This window comes from Hypanus sabinus, chromosome 25, assembly GCF_030144855.1.
Source record: "Hypanus sabinus isolate sHypSab1 chromosome 25, sHypSab1.hap1, whole genome shotgun sequence".
Classification (NCBI taxonomy): domain Eukaryota; kingdom Metazoa; phylum Chordata; class Chondrichthyes; order Myliobatiformes; family Dasyatidae; genus Hypanus; species Hypanus sabinus.
In genome coordinates, this window is record NC_082730.1 from 16,873,066 (window position 1) to 16,894,343 (window position 21,278).

A 21,278-nucleotide genomic window follows, 5' to 3' on the forward strand; every position below is an offset into this window, starting at 1 on the left:
TGAGCGACTGAGTGTTGACTTTAAGGGCCCCCTTCCCTCCACCGACCGCAATGTCTACTTTCTCAACATTATCAACGAGTACTCGCGGTTCCCCTTTGCCATCCCCTGCCCCAACACCACTACCACGTCTGTCATAGCCCTGCGCCAGCTCTTCACTCTGTTCGGATATCCCTGCTATATCCACAGTGATAGAGGGTCCTCCTTTATGAGTGACGAGCTGCGCCAGTACCTGCTGGCTAGGGGCATTGCTACTAGTAGGACCACGAGCTATAATCCCCGGGGAAATGGACAGGTGGAGAGGGAGAATGCCACAGTGTAGAAGGCCACACTTTTAGCCCTTAAGTCAAAGGGTTGTTGGTCTCTCGATGGCAGGAGGTCCTCCCTGAGGCACTCCACTCTATCCGCTCCCTGTTATGTACGTCCACCAATGCCACCCCTCACGAGCGCCTATTCTTTTTTCCCAGGAAGTCTGTCACTGGGACCACCCTACCAGTTTGGCTGACGTCCCCGGGGCCAGTGCTGCTCCGGAAACATGTGAGGAGCAATAAATACTCCCCGCTGGTCGAGAGGGTTCACCTTCTACATGCGAACCCCCAGCATGCTTATGTGGTCTTACCTGATGGGTGGGAGGACACAGTCTCCGTCCGCGACCTGGTGCCCGCAGGAGCAGCAGACCACTACCCTGAACACTCCACAGTAACTATGAACCCTGTACCTGAGGTGACACCGCGCACACCGAGCCCTACACAGACTCTTCACGACACTCCTATACCAGGCGTCTCGTACGCGCATATACCATGTGCACATGCATGAGGGATCACTGACGCCTAGTGGGCTGACACCTCCAGTCAGACCGGAACCAGCACAACCACCGTCTCCGGTGCAATCACCACCGGCACCGGTGCAATCACAGCTGGTGCTACGTAGATCGCAGCGACAGATTCGACCACCTGATAGTCTTAACCTGTAAATATACCTGTAAGAAACTTCGCCCCATGGGGACTCTCTTTTAAAACAAAGGGGGGGGGGGGGTGAATGTGGTGAACTACATATACCTGTCTGGACACGCCCCTCTGCTGACTGCTCCTGTGGCCCCTCCCACTGACCGTGGCTCCTCCCACAGACCCCGGTATAAAGGCGATTGAGGCCTGAGCCCGGCCCTCAGTCTCCAGGATGTAGTATGGTGGTCAACTACTGTTTGTTCTTTCTTCCAGTCAATAAAAGCCGATATCTCGCCTTCACGTCTCAGAGAGAGTTTTTGATGGTGCATCAACTGGTCTCCCCAATGATCTTCCACACCCCCTTTCTGCACCTGCTGCTGTGAATGTCCTCGATGGAGGGAAGTTCACATCCCAGATGTGCTGGGCTGTCCCTACCACTCTCTGCTGTGCCCAGCGATCAAGGTTGGTGCAGTTCCCGTACCAGGCAGTGATACAACCAATCAGGATGCTCTCAATGGTGCCCCTGTAGAAGGTATTGAGGATCTGGGGGCTCATGCCAAAAAGTGGCAGGAATTGAACCCTGATCTTCCGATTACTGGTGCCGTAAAGCGTTATGCTGACTGCTATGCTACCATGCCTTCCCCCCACCCCCCTCCGGAATGCTAGTACCGTACCTACTTCCACCACTATTCTGGCAATGCACTCCAGCCACCTACCATTCTTTACATTAAAAAACTTACCCTGCACAACTCCTTTGTAATTTACCCCTCTCACCTAAAGTTATGCCCTTTAAAATATGATATTTCAAGTCTGGGAAAAAGAGATTCTGGCTATCTATCGTATCCATGTCTCAATAAGGTGGCATCCATTATTAAGGACCCTCACCAGCCAGGTCATGACCTCTTCTTATGGCTGCCATCATGGAGGAGGTACAGGAGCCTGAAGACACACACTGACTATTTTAGGAACAGCCTCTTCCTCTCTGCCGTCAGATTTCTGAATGGTCCACGAAGCCACGAACTACCTCACCATTCTGCTCTCTTTTTGCACTACTTAATTATTTTTAAAATATTTCTTATTGTAACATAGCATTTTTTTTAGTATTGCACGGTACTGCTGCTGCAGAACAACAAATTTCATGACACGCGTCAGTGATAATAAACCTGATTCTGTTTCAAAAAGCGGGATGGGAAGAAAAGCTTCGCAATGCAGGAAACAACACACACAAAATGCCAGGGGAGCTCAGCGACAGGAGAGGAATGAACAGTCAATGTCTTGGGCCAAGTGCCTTCGTCAGGACTCAAGGCTTTCAGCAGCTGCAGAATCTTTTTGTGTGTGTTATTACTGCAGGAAGTATCCCCGATCTAGTACTCACAGTGACAGCACAGTCAGTGATGGTTTCCAAGAGGGCATGGGGTAGACTTCAGGGGTAAAATAATTATCAGGGTTACATATTGAGAATGGGGTGGATGAGGATAACTGGTAAGAGACTGTATTGATGGACCTGTGCTATAACAGATCTATAGATCTGTAACATTTTGCTAGAAAGGCTCACTAAGGTCTGAAGCAGAAACATTTACAGAGACTGTAAGGACAAAAGCCTCTATCTTTTGAAGGATTACCTGTTGATTCAATGGATTGAATTGGTGACAGCATCAAGGATTTTATTATATTATATAGGATTAAAATGGGAAAGGCATATTGTCAACAGTTATTTCCTTCCTCCATAAATGCCTTTATAACTATAGAAAAGCATATTTTAACGTAATTGGAACGTCACTGTAGTGTAGCGATTAGCATAATGCTATTACATGCCAGGGACCCAGATTCAATTTCTGGCACTGGCTGTGAGGAGTTAGTACGTTCTACCCATGATTTTGTGGGTTTCCTCCGGGCGCTCCATTTTCCTCCCATGTTTCAAACACATTCCGGTTAGTGGGCTAGTTGATCCCATCGGCGTAACTGGGCAGTGCAGGCTCTCTGGGAAGGAAGGGCCTGTTACTGTGCTGCATCTCCAAATGAAAATAACCAATGCCTTCTGAGGCACACAATCCATTCTGACCAGGTTATGCAGTTAGCTAAATAAAAGAGTTACAAAGTTAAAAGTCAAAGTTAGAGAGTGGTAAGTATAAACCTTCTTTCCTTTGAGAAATGGCGTCATTCAATTGTTAACTACACATAAAGATGTGAGTACAGACTCCAAGTGCATGACTCACCCTCTAATCCTGATTTGCCAGTGACCTGTCTTGGTCAGCTCCTGATAGTGGAACTCTCCAGTGTAATAAGAAGGGTCAGTGCCCCCCAGGATAACCTCACCGCCCGGAATCTCATGGGAATCTCTGCGTGAATCAAGAGCACAGGCAAAGTTAATAAAGACCCACGAGATAACAGGAAAGAAGAAGCCGAGGGAAAGGTGGAGAGGGGTGAAGGAAATCTTAGAACAAAGAACATACATCACACAACAGGCCTTTCGACCCACAGATCAATCCAACCCTTCCCTCTGACATGGCCCTCCATTTTTCGATGATCTATGTGCCTACTTAAGAGTTTCTAAAATACCCCTAATCTATCTGCCCTCACATACGTTCCAAGCACCTACCACTCTCTGTGTAAAAAAACTTGCCTCCGCTATCCCTCCAGTGCTTTCCATCAGCCACCTTAAAATGATGCCTCCTTTATTAGCCAATTCCGTTCTGGGAAAAAGTCTCTGGTTATCCAGCCGATCTATGCCTCTTAACATCAACGTATCCCACAAAATCAACCACTTCCCTTTGGATGGTGTCTGGTCATTCATTCTGTCCAGGACTAGCCATTACGTTGACCAAACTACACTGAATAAGGATATCTAATTTAGGTGATACAGGTGTAACTCTTAGACATAACCCTAAAGGTTTTAGCACAGTCATAGAGTGATAGAGTGCAGAAACCAGCCCTTTGGCCCATCTAGTCCATGCTGAACTGTTATTCTGTCTCATGTAAAGAACCAACACCTGGACCATAGCCCTGCATACCCCTCCCATCCATTTACTTAACACTGGGGTCCTGATGAAGGGTTCCGGCCCAAAACGATGACAGTTTATTCCTCCCCATAGATGCTGCCTGACCTATTGAATTCTCAGTATTTTGTGCTCCCGATTTTCAGCATCAGCAGTATCTGATCAGCTGATCAGCATCAGCAGTATCTCTTTGGTTTAAGCTTCTCTTAAATGTTGCAATCGAACCCGTATTCCCCCGCTTCCACTGGCACACGAACACAACCCTTTGAGTAAATAAGTTTCCCTTCGGGTTCCCCTTAAATATTTCACCTCCACTCTTAACCTATGACCTCCAGTTCTAATCTCACACAACCTCAGTAGAAAAATCCTCCTTGCATGTATCCTATCTATGCCCCTCAATTTTAGTATGCCTCTATCAAATCTCTGCTCATTCTCCAGAGAATAAAGTCCTCACCTATTCAAACTTTCCCTCAAATTTGGACAAGATCCTTGTAAAATTTCTCTGTACTCTTTCAGTCTTCTATGACCTCCAGTCACCCGTTTCCCAAAGAACCTCATGGCCGCTGACCTCAAATGCTGAATGGATACTGACCAGGTTCAAAGTTCACAGTAAATTTAATATCAAAGTAAATATATCTCACCATTTACAACCCTAAGATTCATTTTCTTGTGGGCATTCACAGTAGATCAAGAAAATACAATAGAATTATTATTGGGTGATAACAATTAAAAATCATTCAAGCAACCTAATTTTTCTATTATCTCTTTTTTATGATTATAACAGTAAACAATGGACTTTTATGTGTGTGTCTCCTAGTAGTGATCACGGAGATTTGGTTACTGATGCTGGGCAGCAGGTAAGGAAAATAGAGAATTGCTTTCTATTAATTTCAACGTGGGAATCTTCTTGTTCACAGCTCTTAGACTCTCTGTAATTGATTTATGGTGAATAAGCATGCCTCTGATCTAAAAGCAATAAAGCTTATTCCATGCTTCTGCTTCTTGCATGACTTCACCCTCAGTTTGCATGCCTTTGCATCTCACACGCTATCCAATGCTCACATATTGGTCTATCAACCCGCCGCCTCTCTACACTGTCCCAAACACAAAGAGGCTCTGCAGATGCTGGAAATCCAGAGCAACACACCTCAAAATGCTGGAGGAGCTCAGCAGGCCAGGCTGCATCTGTGGAAAGGAATAAAGGGTTGATGTTTCAGGCAGAGACCCTCCATCAAACCTCACCCTGTTACATCTGTTACCCTAATGCTTGTGACAAGCTCCTCCCCACTCATCTTTCACATCCTCTCTCAATTCCTTCTCCTCATTGCTCCATTTCAGTGCTATCCCCTCACCTCTTTCTTAATCCTATTTTTACCATAATTCCAATATAAACTTATGGAGTCTTTCATCACAGAAATGGGCTCTTCAGCTGAATTGGTCCATGCTAACCAAGATTCCCATCTAAACTAGTCCCACTTGCCTACATTTGGCCTATTTCCCTCTACACCTTTCCTCTCCGTGTATCTGTCCAAGTGCCTCTTGGAGGTAAAAATTATAATGTTTAAAGATTGTCACATTGAAACATTCAGTGAAATGCACTGTTTCCGTCTAGTCAAGTCAGTGAGAATTGTTCTGGGCAACATCGCCACCCTTGCAGCACCAACATAGCATGTCCACAACTCACTAATCCTAAATGTATGTCTTTGGAATGTGGGAAGACACCAGAGCTCTCGGAGGAAACCCACATAACCGCGGGGAGTATGTATAAGCTCCTTAAACGCAGTGGCGGGGTTTGAGCTCCAATCTTACAGCTGGTGCAGTAGAGTATTCCTCCAACTGCTTACATGTAGTTAATGTACCTGCTTCAACCATTTCCTCTGGCAGCTCATTTTATGTTCAGACCGCTCTCTGGATGAAAGCGTTGCCCGTCAGGTTCCAACGAACTCTCTCCCCTCTCACCCAAAAACTATGGCGTCTAATTCGTTGATTTCCCATTCCTGGGAAATCGATTGTGCACGTCATCCTGGACCACACATTTGCAGATTGCCTAGTTCTCCGTGAGCTCATCTGTTAGCTTAAGGTTGCGTTACACTTCCCTTGCACACAACAGGTTGCTATTGGTGACTGGTTTGCTGTGGTGTCGTCACATGTACCAGGCCACAGTGAAAAGTTTTTGTCTTGCAAACCACCCGGACAGATCACGTCAGGAACACAAGATCTGCAGATCTTGGACAACGCACACAAAATGCTGGAGGAACTCAGCAGGTCGGGTGGCATCTATGGAGGGGAATAAACTGTTGAAGTTTTGGGCTGAGACGCTTCGCTGGGACTGAAAAGGAAGGGGGGAAGAAGCCAGAATAGGAAGGTGGGGGGAGGGGGGAGGACTACAAGCTGGAATGTGATAGGTGAGACCAGGTAAGGGGGAAGGTGTGTGGATGGGGGAGCCGTGGAAAGAGGCAAGCTGGAAGATGATAGAAGAGGTAAAGGGTTAAAGAGGAAGGAATCTGATAGGAGACGAGAGTGGATCTCTCCTATTAGATATACATATTATAACACTGCACTTTCCCCACAGATACCCCTGAACTCCACCCTTCATTTCCTGATCTCTTTAACCCCCAAATGCCCTGACACATTCCTTCCCCTAAAAATCTTCTCAGTTAAGACCCTGTTGCCAAAGAATAGAAAACCCCACCTACCAAGACACTATCCTGCCAAGACTAACTGCAACTTGCCACATCTCAAAATGATGTCACTTTATCCTCCCGCTAAGAAAGTTCTCTCAACGTCTCCCTTCTTCACATTACACACCACACCAGATCCTCTTATTAGTCCCCACCTCCCTGTTAAGCTGGTCGAGAAGTGGGTGGTCCCACCTGTTGTAATAAACAGAGAAAACGTCTTCAGTGAGGACGTGCTGGTCCAGGATTCTTTCAAACACCGGTTTGATGTTATCGATGGCGATGGTCCTGAATCCCAGCCCCAGGACACCATCAAACTTGGCGAAGATGAAAGGTATCGCAGGCAACGAGGTGGCCTCGGCAAAGAGCTGGATAACTGGGATATTGGCCACCTACCAAACAAAAGAATGCGGTCTTTTGAGGTCAAAGGCCAAGTTGAGATTTTTTGGCAGATGCCCGAGTGAATGATCGCACAGGCACAGTGAAAAGCTTCCCTGAAGCAGGTAAATGGCATCAGATTAGCAGCGTTCACAAGCAAAACGTAAATTAAACATAAATGCACCCATTTTTGTACAAGAAAGAACACAGAACAAAAAATACATAATAGTACAAAGCAATCAAAATGATCATAGAGTGGATCAACTGTAGTGATTAGGGTTGTGCCAGCTGATTCAAGGAGGCACTTTGAGCTTCTGTAGCTCCTGCCCAAAGATAGCTGTGAGAACCTGGCATGGCCTGGACGGCAGGGTTTAGAAGAATGAGAGGTGACCTTATTGAAACTGCTGTGACTCTTAAAGGGATTCAAAGTTCAAAGTAAGTTTATTATCAAAGTACATATATGTTACCACATTCAATCCTGAGATTCATTTTCTTGTGGGCATACTCAATAAATCCAATAACCATACTACAACGGTGAAAGGCAGCTCCCAACAAGGAGGACAAGCAGTGTGCAAAAAGACAACAAACTGTGCAAATACAAAATAAATAATAACTAAATAAACAAACAAACAGTCAGATAGATAGATAGGTAGATAGATTCTAGGAACAAGAGCTGAAGATGAAGAATCCTTAAAAGTGAGTCCATTGTGTTGGAAACCCTATAATACCTTTTTATAGGAATTGTACTTTTTAACAAACTCGTGTATTTTTCACACTCACTGGCAGAAAGCAGTATAGTAGCTAAACTAACGATTTAGCTTTCTCATTCTTTTATTTCTCATTTTTCTCATTTTTCATTGGCTAAGTATTAGCATATTACCCATATAATGTAATTGTTTTAATTATGTACCCCATTAACTAATTGATCACTATCTAAGGAATTTTCTTTGTAAGGTTTTTCAGAAGTGCCATCTTTATTCCTTTGTCTTGTACTCCTTAGCATTATGGTTGGAGGCTCTGATCATAATCTCAAGCACAAAATGGAGCTGAGAAGAAAGCTCAGCCCTCAAGGATCCTTGTTTAGTCAGGGCGTGAAGGGATATGGGGAGAAGGGAGGAGATTGAGGCTGAGAGGGAAAATTGATCAGCCATAATGAAACATTGGAGCAGACTTGATGGGCTTATGGAACAGTAGATCTCAGGAATTTTCTAGCTCAGTGGCTGTGGGGGTGAAATCAGATTGGAAATCAAAATCTAAACAGTATATCAATGTACTGTAGGCCAGTCATCTGAAATGATTGTTATATTTTTCTCTCTACACCAGGGCCAGCCAACCTGCTTAGTAACTCCCGTAGGAGATGCCTTACCTCAGTCTTTAAGTGACAATGTTTTCTGCTTTTGTAAGATGGAAGTTAGGTTGTTTTGTGCCCACTGAGCGTTTGCCCTTGAACGGAAAATCCTGGAAAAATTAGTGGCTACAGCTCTGTCCATCACGAGTAAAGCCCTCCCCGCCATTGAGCACGTCCATACGGAGAGTTGTTGCTGGAAAGCAGCATCCATCATCAGGGATCTCCACCTCCCAGGACATGCTCTCTTCCTGCTGCTGCCATCAGGAAGGAGGTACAGGAGCCTCAGGATTCACACCACCAGGTTCTGGAACAGTTATTACTCCTCAACCATCAGGCTCTTGAACCAAGGGGGATAACTTCATTCAACTCATTTTCCCCATCACCGAAACCTTCCCACAACCTGTGGATTCACTTTCAAGGACTCTTCATCTCAGGTTCTCAATATTTATTGCTTATTTATTTATTATTATCACTTCTTTTGTATTTGCACAGTTTGTTGTCTTTTGCACACTGGTTGTCTGCCCTATTGGGTGTGGCCTTTCATTGGCTCTATTATGGCTATTGAATTTACTGAGTATGCCCACAAGAAACAGAATCTCAGGGTTGTACATGGTGACATATATGTACTCTGATAATAACTGCAAAGTCTGAAGGATAAGGTGACTGGGCAGGAAGATGTGGAGGAAGACAACAAATCATCATTTAACTGATGGAACAGGATCAAAGGGTAGAATAGCCTACTTCTTTTGCTTCTACATTGCAATCTTTTAACCAAGGGTTGGTCAGACTTCAGCCAAGCCCCAGAGGCTGGGATAGGGACAGGAGCAGAGATACATGAACACTGCTGGGTTTTGGATGAGGAAACTGTTTTGCCTCCAATGTCTGTGTTAGTATCCCTCCTGTCCCAAGCTGTTCAAAGCTCCTCAATCCTGTTGTGGACGTTAGAGCCATGGACTGGTCAAAGCTGCCCCTCTAGTCTAGTCTGTTTTGCCCGCGTTTGGCTTACATCCCTCTAAAAGTTTCATATCCGATTATCTTTTAAATGTTGGTATTGTACCCCCATCAACCACTTCCTCATTCCATATACACACCACACTCTCTGCAAAGGAATCACCCCTCAAGTCCCTTTTAAATTTGCTCCTCTCTGCTCAGATTTCTACAGCCTTTACTTTTTGACTCCTTTTCCCAGGGAAAAAGACAGTGTATTTATCCTGTCAAAGCTCCTGTAAGTCCACCCTCTGGTCTCCTAAACTGAAGGCCAAGCCTCCCCAACCTCCCCCAGTAACTCCAGCCCTTAAGTCCCGGAGGGACTTAAACATTCCTTGTACTCTGTCCAGTTTAAATATTCTTTTCACTCTTTGCAGCCTATTCTTTGTGTTAATGTGTCAAAATGATCTAAGTTCAAAGTAAGTTTATCCTTAAAGTACCTATGTGCCACCATATACTGTACTACCCTGAGATTCATTTTCTTGTGGTCATTCACAGTAGATGCAAAGAAACACAAGTTACAAACTATGCACAAATAAAGATGGACAAGTATTCTGGTTATCAGGAAATAGAGTGACAAGGAGACTACATAGTCATAGAACACTATAGCACGGAAAAAGCAAGCACTTCGGCCCATCAACATGCCAGACCGTTATTTGGCCAAGTCCCATTGACCGTCATGTGGACCATAGCCCTCCATACACAGAACCAAACTTCTCTTGGTTGTTGCATTTGAACCCACATCCACCACTTCCACTGGCAGCTCGTTCCACACTCACAACACCCTCTAAGGGTAGAATTTCCCCTCAGATCCCCCTCAAAGCCTGCTTGCGTTGACTCCATCTATACTCCTCACAATTTTGCATACATCTATCAAATCTTCTCTCATTCCCCTATGCTCCAGGGAAAAATATGCCAACCTTCCCCTATAACTCAAGATCCCCACTATAGATTCTTGTTCTGCTAATGCTCAATATTGCAGTTCAGCTCTCTTTGCACATTAACAGAGCCGTTCTTTTCATTAAAAGACAGATCCTACTGACGGACACCTTCATTCAGACGGTGGTACAAGTGTGGAACAAGCTGCCAGTAGAAACCGTAGACTCAGGCTCAATTGTAATATTTAAGAGAAATTTGAATAGTTACATAAATGGGAGGGGTTTGGAGAAATATGGTCCGGATGCAGGTAGATGGGATTAGGCAGAAGATCAGGTCAGCATGGACTAGATGGGCTGAAGGGCCTGTTTCTGTGCCAAGTTCTCTATGACTCTCTACCTCAGTGGTCCCTGGCCACACAGTGAGCAATCCTGAATAAAGAGGGTTTGTTAATGACAAATTTAGCCTTTACTCTTAAAGATGGATGTTTCTCACCATTACAATATCTTGACTGAGGACTCCCTTGACATTACCAGACCCATAATGAATAGCAAATACTTTTCCATTGGCTTCGTATGTTGTCGATCTGGATGAGTCATATTTGTTATGGGAAACTACAAAGGAACAAACAAGGTGCAAGCTGGTTACTATCAAGCAATTTAATTATTTTCTCTTTGTTCTAATTTAAAATGTATTGCAATCAGGAGTTTGCCTTTTTCTTGATTGTAACCAATAAAAACAATAAAAAAGAATCAATCCAAAAAAATCTCAGTAAAGAAAATGCTGCTTATCCCAATCAATAAAACCCTCTGCCAGAAATAAATCTTCAAAGTTAAGAATTCGCTGTTCCCCTTGCTTTAAGAATACTGCACATGACTTTCAGAACCCAAGCAAATGGCCACTGGCAAATCACAAGTGTGTGCAATATGCTGGGCAGTGGCAGAGGCAGTGGCAAAGAATTGTTCAACATTAATGAACATCAAAAAATTCCAAATGCTGTACATTTGAAACTAAATCAGAAAAAGTTTCAAACAGTCAGCAGATCAGGCAGTGTTTGAGAAAACTGAAACAGTTGATGTTTCAGTTCTGGAACCTTTCAGCAGAATTGGAAGACAGAGAAACTAGCAAATTTTAAACATGTTGACTTTGCACACGATTTTATTATTATTGAAGATTTAATTGTTATTCTGTTTTATAGAAAACAACAATGGGTGCACCTCTTGACATTTCTCTTTTACAACACCCAAAAGTACTACAAAAGTATTCATAAAAATAGAAATAAAGATCTTGAACAGAACCAAGGAAAATTTAAACACAAGCTTCATGTGAACCGACTATTGGTCTATAACACACACAAAATGCTGGAGAAACTCAGCATCTATGGAAAAAAGTACAGTTGATGCTTCGGGCCGAGACCTTTCAGCAGGATTGGACAAAAAAAGATGAGGAGTTGGGGAGAGGAGAGGGAAACTGGAAGTGAAACCGGGAGGGAAAAGGATAAAGTAAAGAGCTGGGAAGCTGAATGGTGGAAGAGATACAGGGCTGGAAGAGGGGGAATCTGACAGGCGAGGACAGAGGGCTATCAAAGAAAGAAAAGGGGGAGGAGCACCAGGGGGAAGCAATGGGTAGGCAAGGAGATAAGGTGAGAGAGGGAAAAGAGGATAGGGAATGGTGAAGGGGTAGGGGTGGCATTTCCGGAAGTTTGAGAAGTCGATGTTCCTGCCATCATGTTGAAATATAAGGTGATGTTCCTCTAACCTGAGTGTAGCCTCTTCGCGACAGCAGAGGAGCCCGTGGACTGATGTGTTGGAATGGGATGTGGAATTAAAACGAGAGGCCACTGGGAGATACATCTTCTTCTGGTGGTCGGAGCGTAGGTGCTAAGTCCCAACCTATGTCGGGTATCACCAAGAGCACCAGGGGCAGTATATGACCCCAACAGACCTCACAGGTGAAGTGTCGGCTCACCTGGAAGGACTGTTTGGGGCCCTGAATGGTGGTGAAGGAGGAGGTGTGGGGCAGGTGGAGCTCTCGGTCTGCTGGCAAGGTTAAGTGCCAGGAGGGGGATGAGTGGGGAGCGATGAATGGACAAGGGAGCTGCACAGGGAGACACCCCTGCAGAAAGCAGAAAGTGGGGGGGGGAGGGAAAGATGTGTTTGGTGATGGGATCCCATTGGAGATAGCGGAAGTTCCGCAGAATTATGACAGTGGTTCCCTGGCAGAGAATTGTTAAACTTTAACAAACATTTGGTGTGTTTTGCTCGCATTTCCAGCATCTGCAGATTTTCTCTTGTTTGTGATTGGTCTATAGCACCATCTAGTGGGTAAGATGTGGTAATCCTTTAGAAAGTCACATTCCTTGAGGTGCTCGAAATCCAGAGTAACACATACAAAATGCCGAAGGAACTCATCAGGCCAGTTAGCATCTATGAAAATGAATAAACAGATGACATTTTCAGCCGTGACCCTTCAAAGCATTGCCTGTTTATTCCCCTCCACTGATGCCACCTGACCTGCTGAGATTACCTGAACATTTTGATTTTTTTTAAACATTTTGCTTCACTTTGGTGATTTGTGATTACAATTGTGTTTAGAAAAATAAGGCATTTTCAGTTATTAAAAAAAAACCTGAAGCAAATGTGTCAGATTTTGACTTCCTCAGTAAAGTTCAACCAAATTGGCAATAACAACCCATCCATTCAAAGACCCATTTCATTATTAGAACCATAGGACATTACAGCACAGAAACAGACCTTTTGGCCCTTCTTGGCTGTGCTGAACCATTTTTCTGCCTAGTCCCACTGACCTGCACCTGGACCATATCCCTCCATACACCATGTTCCTGTCCAAGTTTTTCTTAAATGTTAAAAGTGAGCCCGCATTCACCACTTCATCTGGCAGCTCATTCCACACTCCCACTACTCTCTGTGTGAAGAAGCCCCCCCCTAATGTTCCCTTTAAACTTTTCTCTTTTCACCCTTAACCCATGTCCTCTGGTTTTTTTCTCCACCAGCCTCAGTGGAAGAAGCCTGCTTTCATTCACTCTATCTATACCCATCAGAATTTTATACACCTCTAACAAATCTCCCTTCATTCTTCTGTAACTCAGAATTCTTCTATAATTCTGTAACTCTGTAACTCAGTTTCTCAAGTCCCGGCAACATCCTTGTAAACCTTCTCTGCACTCTTTCAACCTTATTAATATCCTTCCTGTAATTACGTGACCGAAACAGCACACAATACTCCAAATTCGGCCTCACCAATGTCTTATACAACCTCACCATAACATTCTTATACTCAATACTTTGATTTATAAAGGCCAAAAGCTCTCTTTACTACCCTATCTACCTGTGACGCCGCTTTTAGGGAATTATGTATCTGTATTCCCAGATCCCTCTGTTCTACTGCACTCCTCAGTGTCCTACCAATTACCTTGTATGTTCTACCTTGGCTTGTCCTTCCCCTGCCTTGGCTTGTCCTTCCTGAGTGTGTCCCTCAACTGAGGTTGTCCATCAACCTTCCCATCTCAGTCACCTCACCCACTAAAGTTTTCTGTAACATACTAGCAAGCATTTACCATTGATCCAATAACCTGTGCACAATGTTTGCACTTTTGAAAGTCACATTCTTAAAGTAAAATGAATTTATGAAATATTTTGTGGACATTTTTATTAGCACACAAAAAAGACATTAAACTATACAGTACCTACTCTGCTGTTAGTTGGCTCTTATCCACTAAGACTAAATCATTCTACTAGTTCATGATCCCCCCCCTCCTATTTCTTGCACTAGTTTTAATTTTGTATCTTTTTCTTCTGAGCACCATATTTTGTTGTTTTACATTTTTTTCTGTTTCATCTAATTTTAAAATTGTTTTACTTTAAGATGTATTGCACTTTTGGGATTGGAATTGGTCTATTACTGTGAGTGAGATACAGTGAAAAGATTGTCTTGCGTACTGTTCATAGAGATCAGATCATTACACAGTGATCTGCAGTCTTTTTTATTTGGAGGTACAGCATGTTATCAGGGTCTATCAGCTGCACTCACCATGTGACCAATTAGCCCACTAACCTGTAGATCTTTGAACTATGGGAGGAAACTGGAGCACTCACAGGAAACCCACACAATTATGGAGGGAACATACAAACTCCTTACAAGCAGCAACAGAATTGACCCTGGATCCCCTTCACTGTACTAGTGTTAGGCAAACCGCTTTTCTACTGTGCCACCCTTAAGAGACAGAAAATTTAGACTTAAAAGTGATTGAATGAATAAAGTAGGAATAATGAGTGGTTTTGCAGGGGACAGCTTGCAATGAGGTGCCATGCTCTGGCTCCATCTTGCTGAGACTGATTTCCTTCCTGCTCTGTTATTGCTGGGGTTGATTGTTTCAGTCAGATCAGGTGCTGGAAAAGACATAACAGAGCTAAAGAAATTAAAAGATAATTAATTGTGAGTTAATTGGGGGGGAGGTGTTGTATGGTAATACAGCAGCATACAGTGTTAAGCTGCCACCTATCACCGACTGGAGCTGAATTCCCGTTGTTGTCTGTAAAGAGTTTGTACGTTCTCCCCGTGAATGTGTGGGTTTCCTCCAGGTGCTCTGGTTTCCTCCCACATTGCAAAGATGTACGGGTCTGAGCTTTGACCAGTGGCCAATCCAGACTTTGTAAGTTTGGAGAGGAGGGGACTTCAATCAGGTCCACTGCCCCAGGATAAAAGGCAGCAGCAGGTCAGGGCAGCATAATAGAGCTTTGACCAGTGGCCCGTCGGCATCTGGGATCGATTGATTAGTAAGAGCAAACCAAAGGAAGGCAGGAGAAGCGCGGTGGCTGTCGTCTGATCGGACAGAGTCGGAGAGGTGAACGAGGCTTTAGCTCTTCGAGGCTTCAGTCATAGAAAGCAAAGACAAGCTCAAGTTTGTTTTCTTCTCATCTTTATATCCGCTCAGCTAGGACAGTAGAGATGCCAGGCAGGATAGTTGAATGCTCCTCTTGCGGGATGTGGGAAGGCAGGGAGACCCCCAGTGTCCCTGACTGCGAGAAGTGCATCTAACTTCTTACACTCCGCATTAAGGAGTTGGAGCTGGAACTGGATGAACTCCAGATCATTTGGGAGGACATATAAAGAGGTATGTAGTTACACCCAAGGTGCAGGACACAGGGAAATGGCTGATAGGAAGGGGAAAGGGGTTACACACCTGTGCAGAGTACCCCTGTGGCCATCCCCCTCAACAATCGGTATATTGCTTTGGAAACTGTAGGGGGGATGAACTAACAGAGGAGAGTCACAGTGGTCGGGTCTCTGGCACTGAGTCTGCCTCTGTGACTCAGAAGAGAAGAGGGGGGAAGAGGCAGGCTGCGGTGATAGGGGATTCTTTAGTTTGCGGGACAGGCAGGAGGTTCTGTGGGTAAGAACGAGATTCCTGGATGGTATGTTGCCTCTTGGGGGCCAGGGTCTGGGATATCTCAGATTGAGTTCTCAGCATTCTTAAGTGGGAGGCGAAGAACCGGAAATCGTGGACCAATGACATGGGTAGGACGAGTGACGAGGTTCTGCATGGGGAGTTGGGTGCCCAGTTAAAGGGCAGGACCTCCAGGGTTGTGATCTCAGGATTGCTGCCTCGACCATGGGCCAGTGAGGCCAGAACTAGGAAAATTACACAGTTTAATATGTGACTAAGGAGTTGATGTGGGAGGGAGGGTAGAAGATCTTTGGATTATTGGGCTCTCTTGCAGGGAAGGTGAGACCTGTACAGAAGAGACAGTTTGCACCTGAACAGCAAGGAGACTAATATCCTAGTGGGAAAGTTTGTTAATGCTGCATGGTTGCGTTTAAACTAGAGTTGCAGGGGGATGGGAACCAGAGGGCCAGAACAGTCAGTGGAGAGATTGTGGAGGCAGATGTTGGTAAGATCTCAGACAAAGTTAGGAATTAAAAGGTTGAGCATGGTGCGACTATTGGCCTAGCTGCGTATATTTCAATGGAAGACATATCTTAGGAAAGTTGGATAACAGTGCTGAGGATGAGGTAACTAGCTTACAAACAGAGGCATTGTGTGGTGAGGAGAGGCTGTTGATAAGGCATAATTGCAGTCAAGAGGATGAGTTACAAAGTAAAAGGAGGACAATAATGAAAAGGGTGAATGTGTTGTTACTGAATGCGAACAGTATGTCAAATACGGCAGATGAATTTGCAGCCCAGTTGCAGATTGGCAGGTATGATATTGTAGGCATCACTGAATCATGCTGAGAGATTATCGCTGGGAGCTTAATACCAGGGATATACATTGTATTGAAAGGACAGGCAGGAAGGCAGAGGGGGTGTCGTTGCTCTGTTGGTAAAAAATGAAATCAAATTATTAGAAAGAGGGTCAGAAGGTGTTGAACCATTGTGGATAAAACAAAGGAACTGAAAGGATGAAAAGACATGGGTGTTGTATACAGACCACCAACATAAGGATGTGGCCTACGAATTACAATGGGAGATTGAAGATGCACACCAAAGGAGCAATGTTACAATAGTCCCGGGGGACTTCAATATGCAAGTAGTTTGGGGAAATCAGGCTGGTGCTGGATTCCAGTGTGCAATGATGAAGTGCCTTGATAGACGGAATGTTGAGAGGGTGTTTCCTATGGTGGGAGAGTCTAAGACCAGAGGATACCACCTCAGAATAGAGGGGCATCCTTTTAGAAAAGGAGATGAGGAGGAATTTCTTTAGCCAGAGAGTGATGAATCTGTGGAATTCCTTGCCACAGGCAGCTGTGGAGGCCAGGTCTTTAAGTATCTTTAATACAGAAGTTGATTGGCTCTCGATTGGTCAGGGCATGGAGGGATACGGGGAGAAGGCAGGAGATTGGGGCTGAGAGGAAAATTGGATCAGGCACGATAAAATGGCAGAGGAGACTCAATGGAGCAAATAGCCTAATTCTGCTCCTATATCTTATGATCTTATGGGTTAGGCCGGGTTAGTGAGTTGTGGTTATGCTATGTTGGTGCTGGAAGTGTGGTGACGCTTGTGGGCACAATCCTTACTGATTTTACTGCATGTTTTGATGTTTCAATATACATGTGACAAATAAAGCTAATTTTTAAATCTCTTTAGTCATCCTCTTTACCCTTCCCTTGACTTGGCTGACTTTTGTCCTTTTTACCGAATTGCAATGATGTCATGGCTTTTGCCCTCTGCAATGCACTTACAGCAGGCTGCGAAGAGGGGTGAGCAGCTTGAGGAAGGGATCCAGAGGTTGGCCGATCCTGTGTCGAAGATAACTTTGAAGGTCTGTGGAGGGGTCCCGATGCTGATCTCCCCAAAGTACTGGGTCTGAGAAATATGAGACACAATAACAAAAGTCTTCCATTTATATATAATCTGTCAAAACCAAAGTTCAAATTAAATTTTAAACAGAAGAGGTTCTGCAGATGCTGGAAATTCAGAGTAACACATAGAAAATGCTGGAGGAACTCAGCAGTTCAGGCAGCATCTATGGAAAAGATTAAACAGGAAGAAACCACCTTGAAGTAAATTTATTATCAAAGTACGCATGTGTCACCATGTACTACCCTGAGATCCATTTTCTTTCGGGCGTTCACAGGAGATCAAAGGCAATTTGGATCAATGGTAAAAATACACCTAAACAAGGACTGACAAACAAAAGAAGCAAAAGAAGACGATCTGGAGAGAAAAGAGAATGTTCGGGGTGGGAGGAGTCCTTGATGAGGTTGAAAGCTTTATTGAGGTGCTGAGAAGTGTAGCCAGAGCCCATGATGGGTTGTGTCCGCAAATCTCTCTAGTTTCTTGAGGGCTGGTGCAGAGCGATGGCCATAACAAGCCACGATGCATCTGGATAGGATGCTTTCCATGATGCATGGACAAAAACCGGTAGCAGCCAAAGTGCACATGTCAGATTTCTTTAGCCTCCTGAGGACATCGAGAGGCTGCAGCCCAAACCTTGCATCAGAAAGGTTTGTTGTTCTAGATTCCCTCACCTGCAGTCTCTTGTGTCAGAACTTCCAGCTTTTGTGTTTACCGCTGTTGTTATTTTGGGAGGGGGTTCAGATTTTGGCCAAGTTTTGAGGGAGGATGGTGTAGTTTCAGGCCACTAACAGGAGCTAACTGTTCAGGCTTTGATGACATTGCAAACAGTCACAAGGAGAGGAGACAAGACAAGACCAAAGCCAGAGGGTAGAGGGTGGTGCAGAGCGACCTATGATTCAAGCACAAGCAGCTATTTAAAATATACATTAATGATTTAAATGAAGGGATTAAAAGTAACATTAGCAATTTGCAGATGACAAAGCTGGATGGCAGTGTGAAATATGAGGAGGATGTTATGAGAATGCAGGGTGACTTGGACAGGTTGGGTGAGTGGGCAAATGCAGTTTAATGTGGATAAATGTGAGGTTATCCACTTTGGTGACAAGAACAGGAAGGCAGATTGCTATCTGAATGGCGTCAAGTTAGGAAAAGGGGAAGTACAATGAGATCTAGGTGTTCTTGTACATCAGTCACTGAAAGCAGGCAGTGAAGAAAGCTAATGGCATGTTGGCCTTCATAACAAGGGGAGTTGAGTGTAGGAGCAAAGAGGTCCTTCTGCAGTTGTACAGGGCCCTGGTGAGACCACACCTGGAGTACTGTGTTCAGTTTTGGTCTCCAAATTTGAGAAAGGACATTCTTGCTATTGAGAGAGTGCAGTGTAGGTTCATGAGGTTAATTCCTGGGATGGTGAGACTGTCATATGTTGAAAGATTGGAGTGTATACACTGGAATTTAGAAGGATGAGAGGGGATCTGATTACTACCGCTGCACCTATTGTCTATCGTCTAATATAAAAGCCAGATGATATCGTGGCGCAGTTACCTCATGGCACCTGAGACTTGGGTTTGACTCCGACCTTAGGTGTGGTCTGAGCCGTGTTTGCACATTGTCCTGTGACCGCGTGGGTTTTCTCTGGGTGCCCTGGTTTCCTCCTACTTTCCAAAGACAGTGTATGCTGGATTGTTTGGTTACTGTTAACAGCCCAGAATGTAGACGAGTGGTAGTGCGAGATGATAATGTGGGGGAATGAAAAATCTATTCCTTTCTATAAATGCTCCCTGACCTGCCAAGTTCCTCCAGCACTTTGTGTCTTTGTTCCACAGCACTTACTTGAATTGTCTCTCAGTATGTAGTGAAGATCCAATTGTGGAGTTATTATTGGCCCTGAATGAGGTCTTCTGGTCTTTGGGCTGTACAACATGATCTTTCTCCATGTTATTTTTCCATGACTGTATGACTATGAAGAGCCAGAAATCATTTGGGATGAGACGTGGAAGGAGACACCAGATAATGAGTTCTCCAGCACTTTGTGAGTGTTGTTTTGAATTTACAACGTCTCTAGACTTATTTGTGTTTATGAACCACTATCTACGTTCTCTCCCCCTTCAACACCCATTGGCCACCAGTCTACGAGAGTGTGCAGCCAACATGCTTATTCTGCCATTTCCTTAAGGCAGGAAGGAGCTTCCTTCCTCGACATGCAAACTCAAAAACCTTGACAATGTAAACAAATAAAACTGCCCCTCACCACACCACAGAACATAAACACCCAGCCTAAAACCAGGGAGGCTGGCATTCTGTAATAATCCATCCCCAAAGATTAACCATTCCTGTCTGAACTCAACATGAGTTCCAGGGTTTGATGAAGTACTCTCTCCCTGCCTGGATGAAGCCAGCTCCAAGAACACTCACAAAACTTGATGCAAGCCAGGACAAAATAGCCAACCTCACCCATTATCCTAAAGAAGTCATTCTCTCCACTGTCGACAGTATGTAGCATCTACAAAATACATTGTAATTACTCTCTCAGGCTACTCTGACAGCACCTCCCAATAATGAAAAATATAGTAAACGAAATAGCACTAGATATAGCTTTTCCTCCAAGTTACACTCCATCTCGTGTAAATGTGAGTGGGATCTGGCGATGTTCCAATCCACAGGTTTTTTTAGGAGTCCAAGAATGAGTGAAAACTTCTTGCATCATGATCGTTTATTTTAATGTTTAAACAAAGAACAGATACAAAGGATATAAAAGAGTAGGGCTTAACGGGTCCTTTTCAGAATAGCAGGCAGTGACTAGTGGGGTACCGCAAGGCTCAGTGCTGGGACCCCAGTTGTTTACAATATATATTAATGATTTAGATGAAGGAAGTAAAAGTAACATTAGCAAATTTGCAGATGACACAAAGCTGGGTGGCAGTGTGAAATATGAGGAGGATGTTAGGAGAATGCAGGGTGACTTGGACAGGTTGGGTGAGTGGGCAGATGCAGTTTAATGTGGATAATTGTGAGGTTATCCACTTTGGTGGCAAGAACACGAAAGCAGTTTACTATCTGAATGGTGTCAAGTTAGGAAAAGGGGAAGTACAACAAGATGTAGGTGTTCTTGTACATCAGTTACTGAAAGTAAGCATGCAGGTACAGCAGGCAGCGAAGAAATCTATTGGCATGTTGGCATTCATAACAAGGGGAGTTGAGTATAGGAGCAAAGAGGTCCTTCTCAATTTGTACAGGGCCCTGGTGAGACCCCATCTAGAGTATTGTGTTCTGTTTTGGTCTCCAAATTTGAGGAAGGACATTCTTGCTATTGAGGGAGTGCAGCGTAGGTTCACGAGATTAATTCCCAGGATGGCGGGACTGTCATATGTTGAAAGATTGGAGAGACTGGGCTTGTATACACTGGAATTTAGAAGAATGAGAGGGGATCTGATTGAAACATATAAGATTATTAAGGGATTGGACATGCTAGAGGCAGGAAACATGTTGGGGGAGTCCAGAACCAGAGGCCACAGTTTAAGAATAAGGGGTAGGCCATCTAGAACAGAGTTCAGGAAAAACTTTTTCACCCAGAGAGTTGTGGATCTATGGAATGCTCCGCCTCAGAAGGCAGTGGAGGCCAATTCTCTGGATGCTTTCAAGAAAGAGTTAGATAGAGCTCTTAAAGATAGCGGAGTCAAGGGATATGGGGAGAGGGCAGGAACGGGGTACTGATTGTGGATGATCGGCCATGATCACATTGAATGGCGGTGCTGG

The 21,278-nt window shown here is 44.4% G+C and overlaps 1 protein-coding gene across 1 annotated transcript in view; it reads right to left on the bottom strand.

Moving 5' to 3' along the window:
* Nucleotides 1-21,278, bottom strand: part of ren (renin) — an 85,604-nt gene that overhangs the window by 24,619 nt on the left and 39,707 nt on the right. Inside the window, exons 4-7 of the mRNA XM_059949821.1 lie at nucleotides 17,408-17,531; nucleotides 10,700-10,818; nucleotides 6,811-7,007; nucleotides 3,158-3,280 (exon numbers count right to left, since the gene is read on the bottom strand). Of these exons, the coding sequence (XP_059805804.1) occupies nucleotides 3,158-3,280; nucleotides 6,811-7,007; nucleotides 10,700-10,818; nucleotides 17,408-17,531 (563 nt within the window). The remainder of the gene's footprint in view (nucleotides 1-3,157; nucleotides 3,281-6,810; nucleotides 7,008-10,699; nucleotides 10,819-17,407; nucleotides 17,532-21,278) is intronic.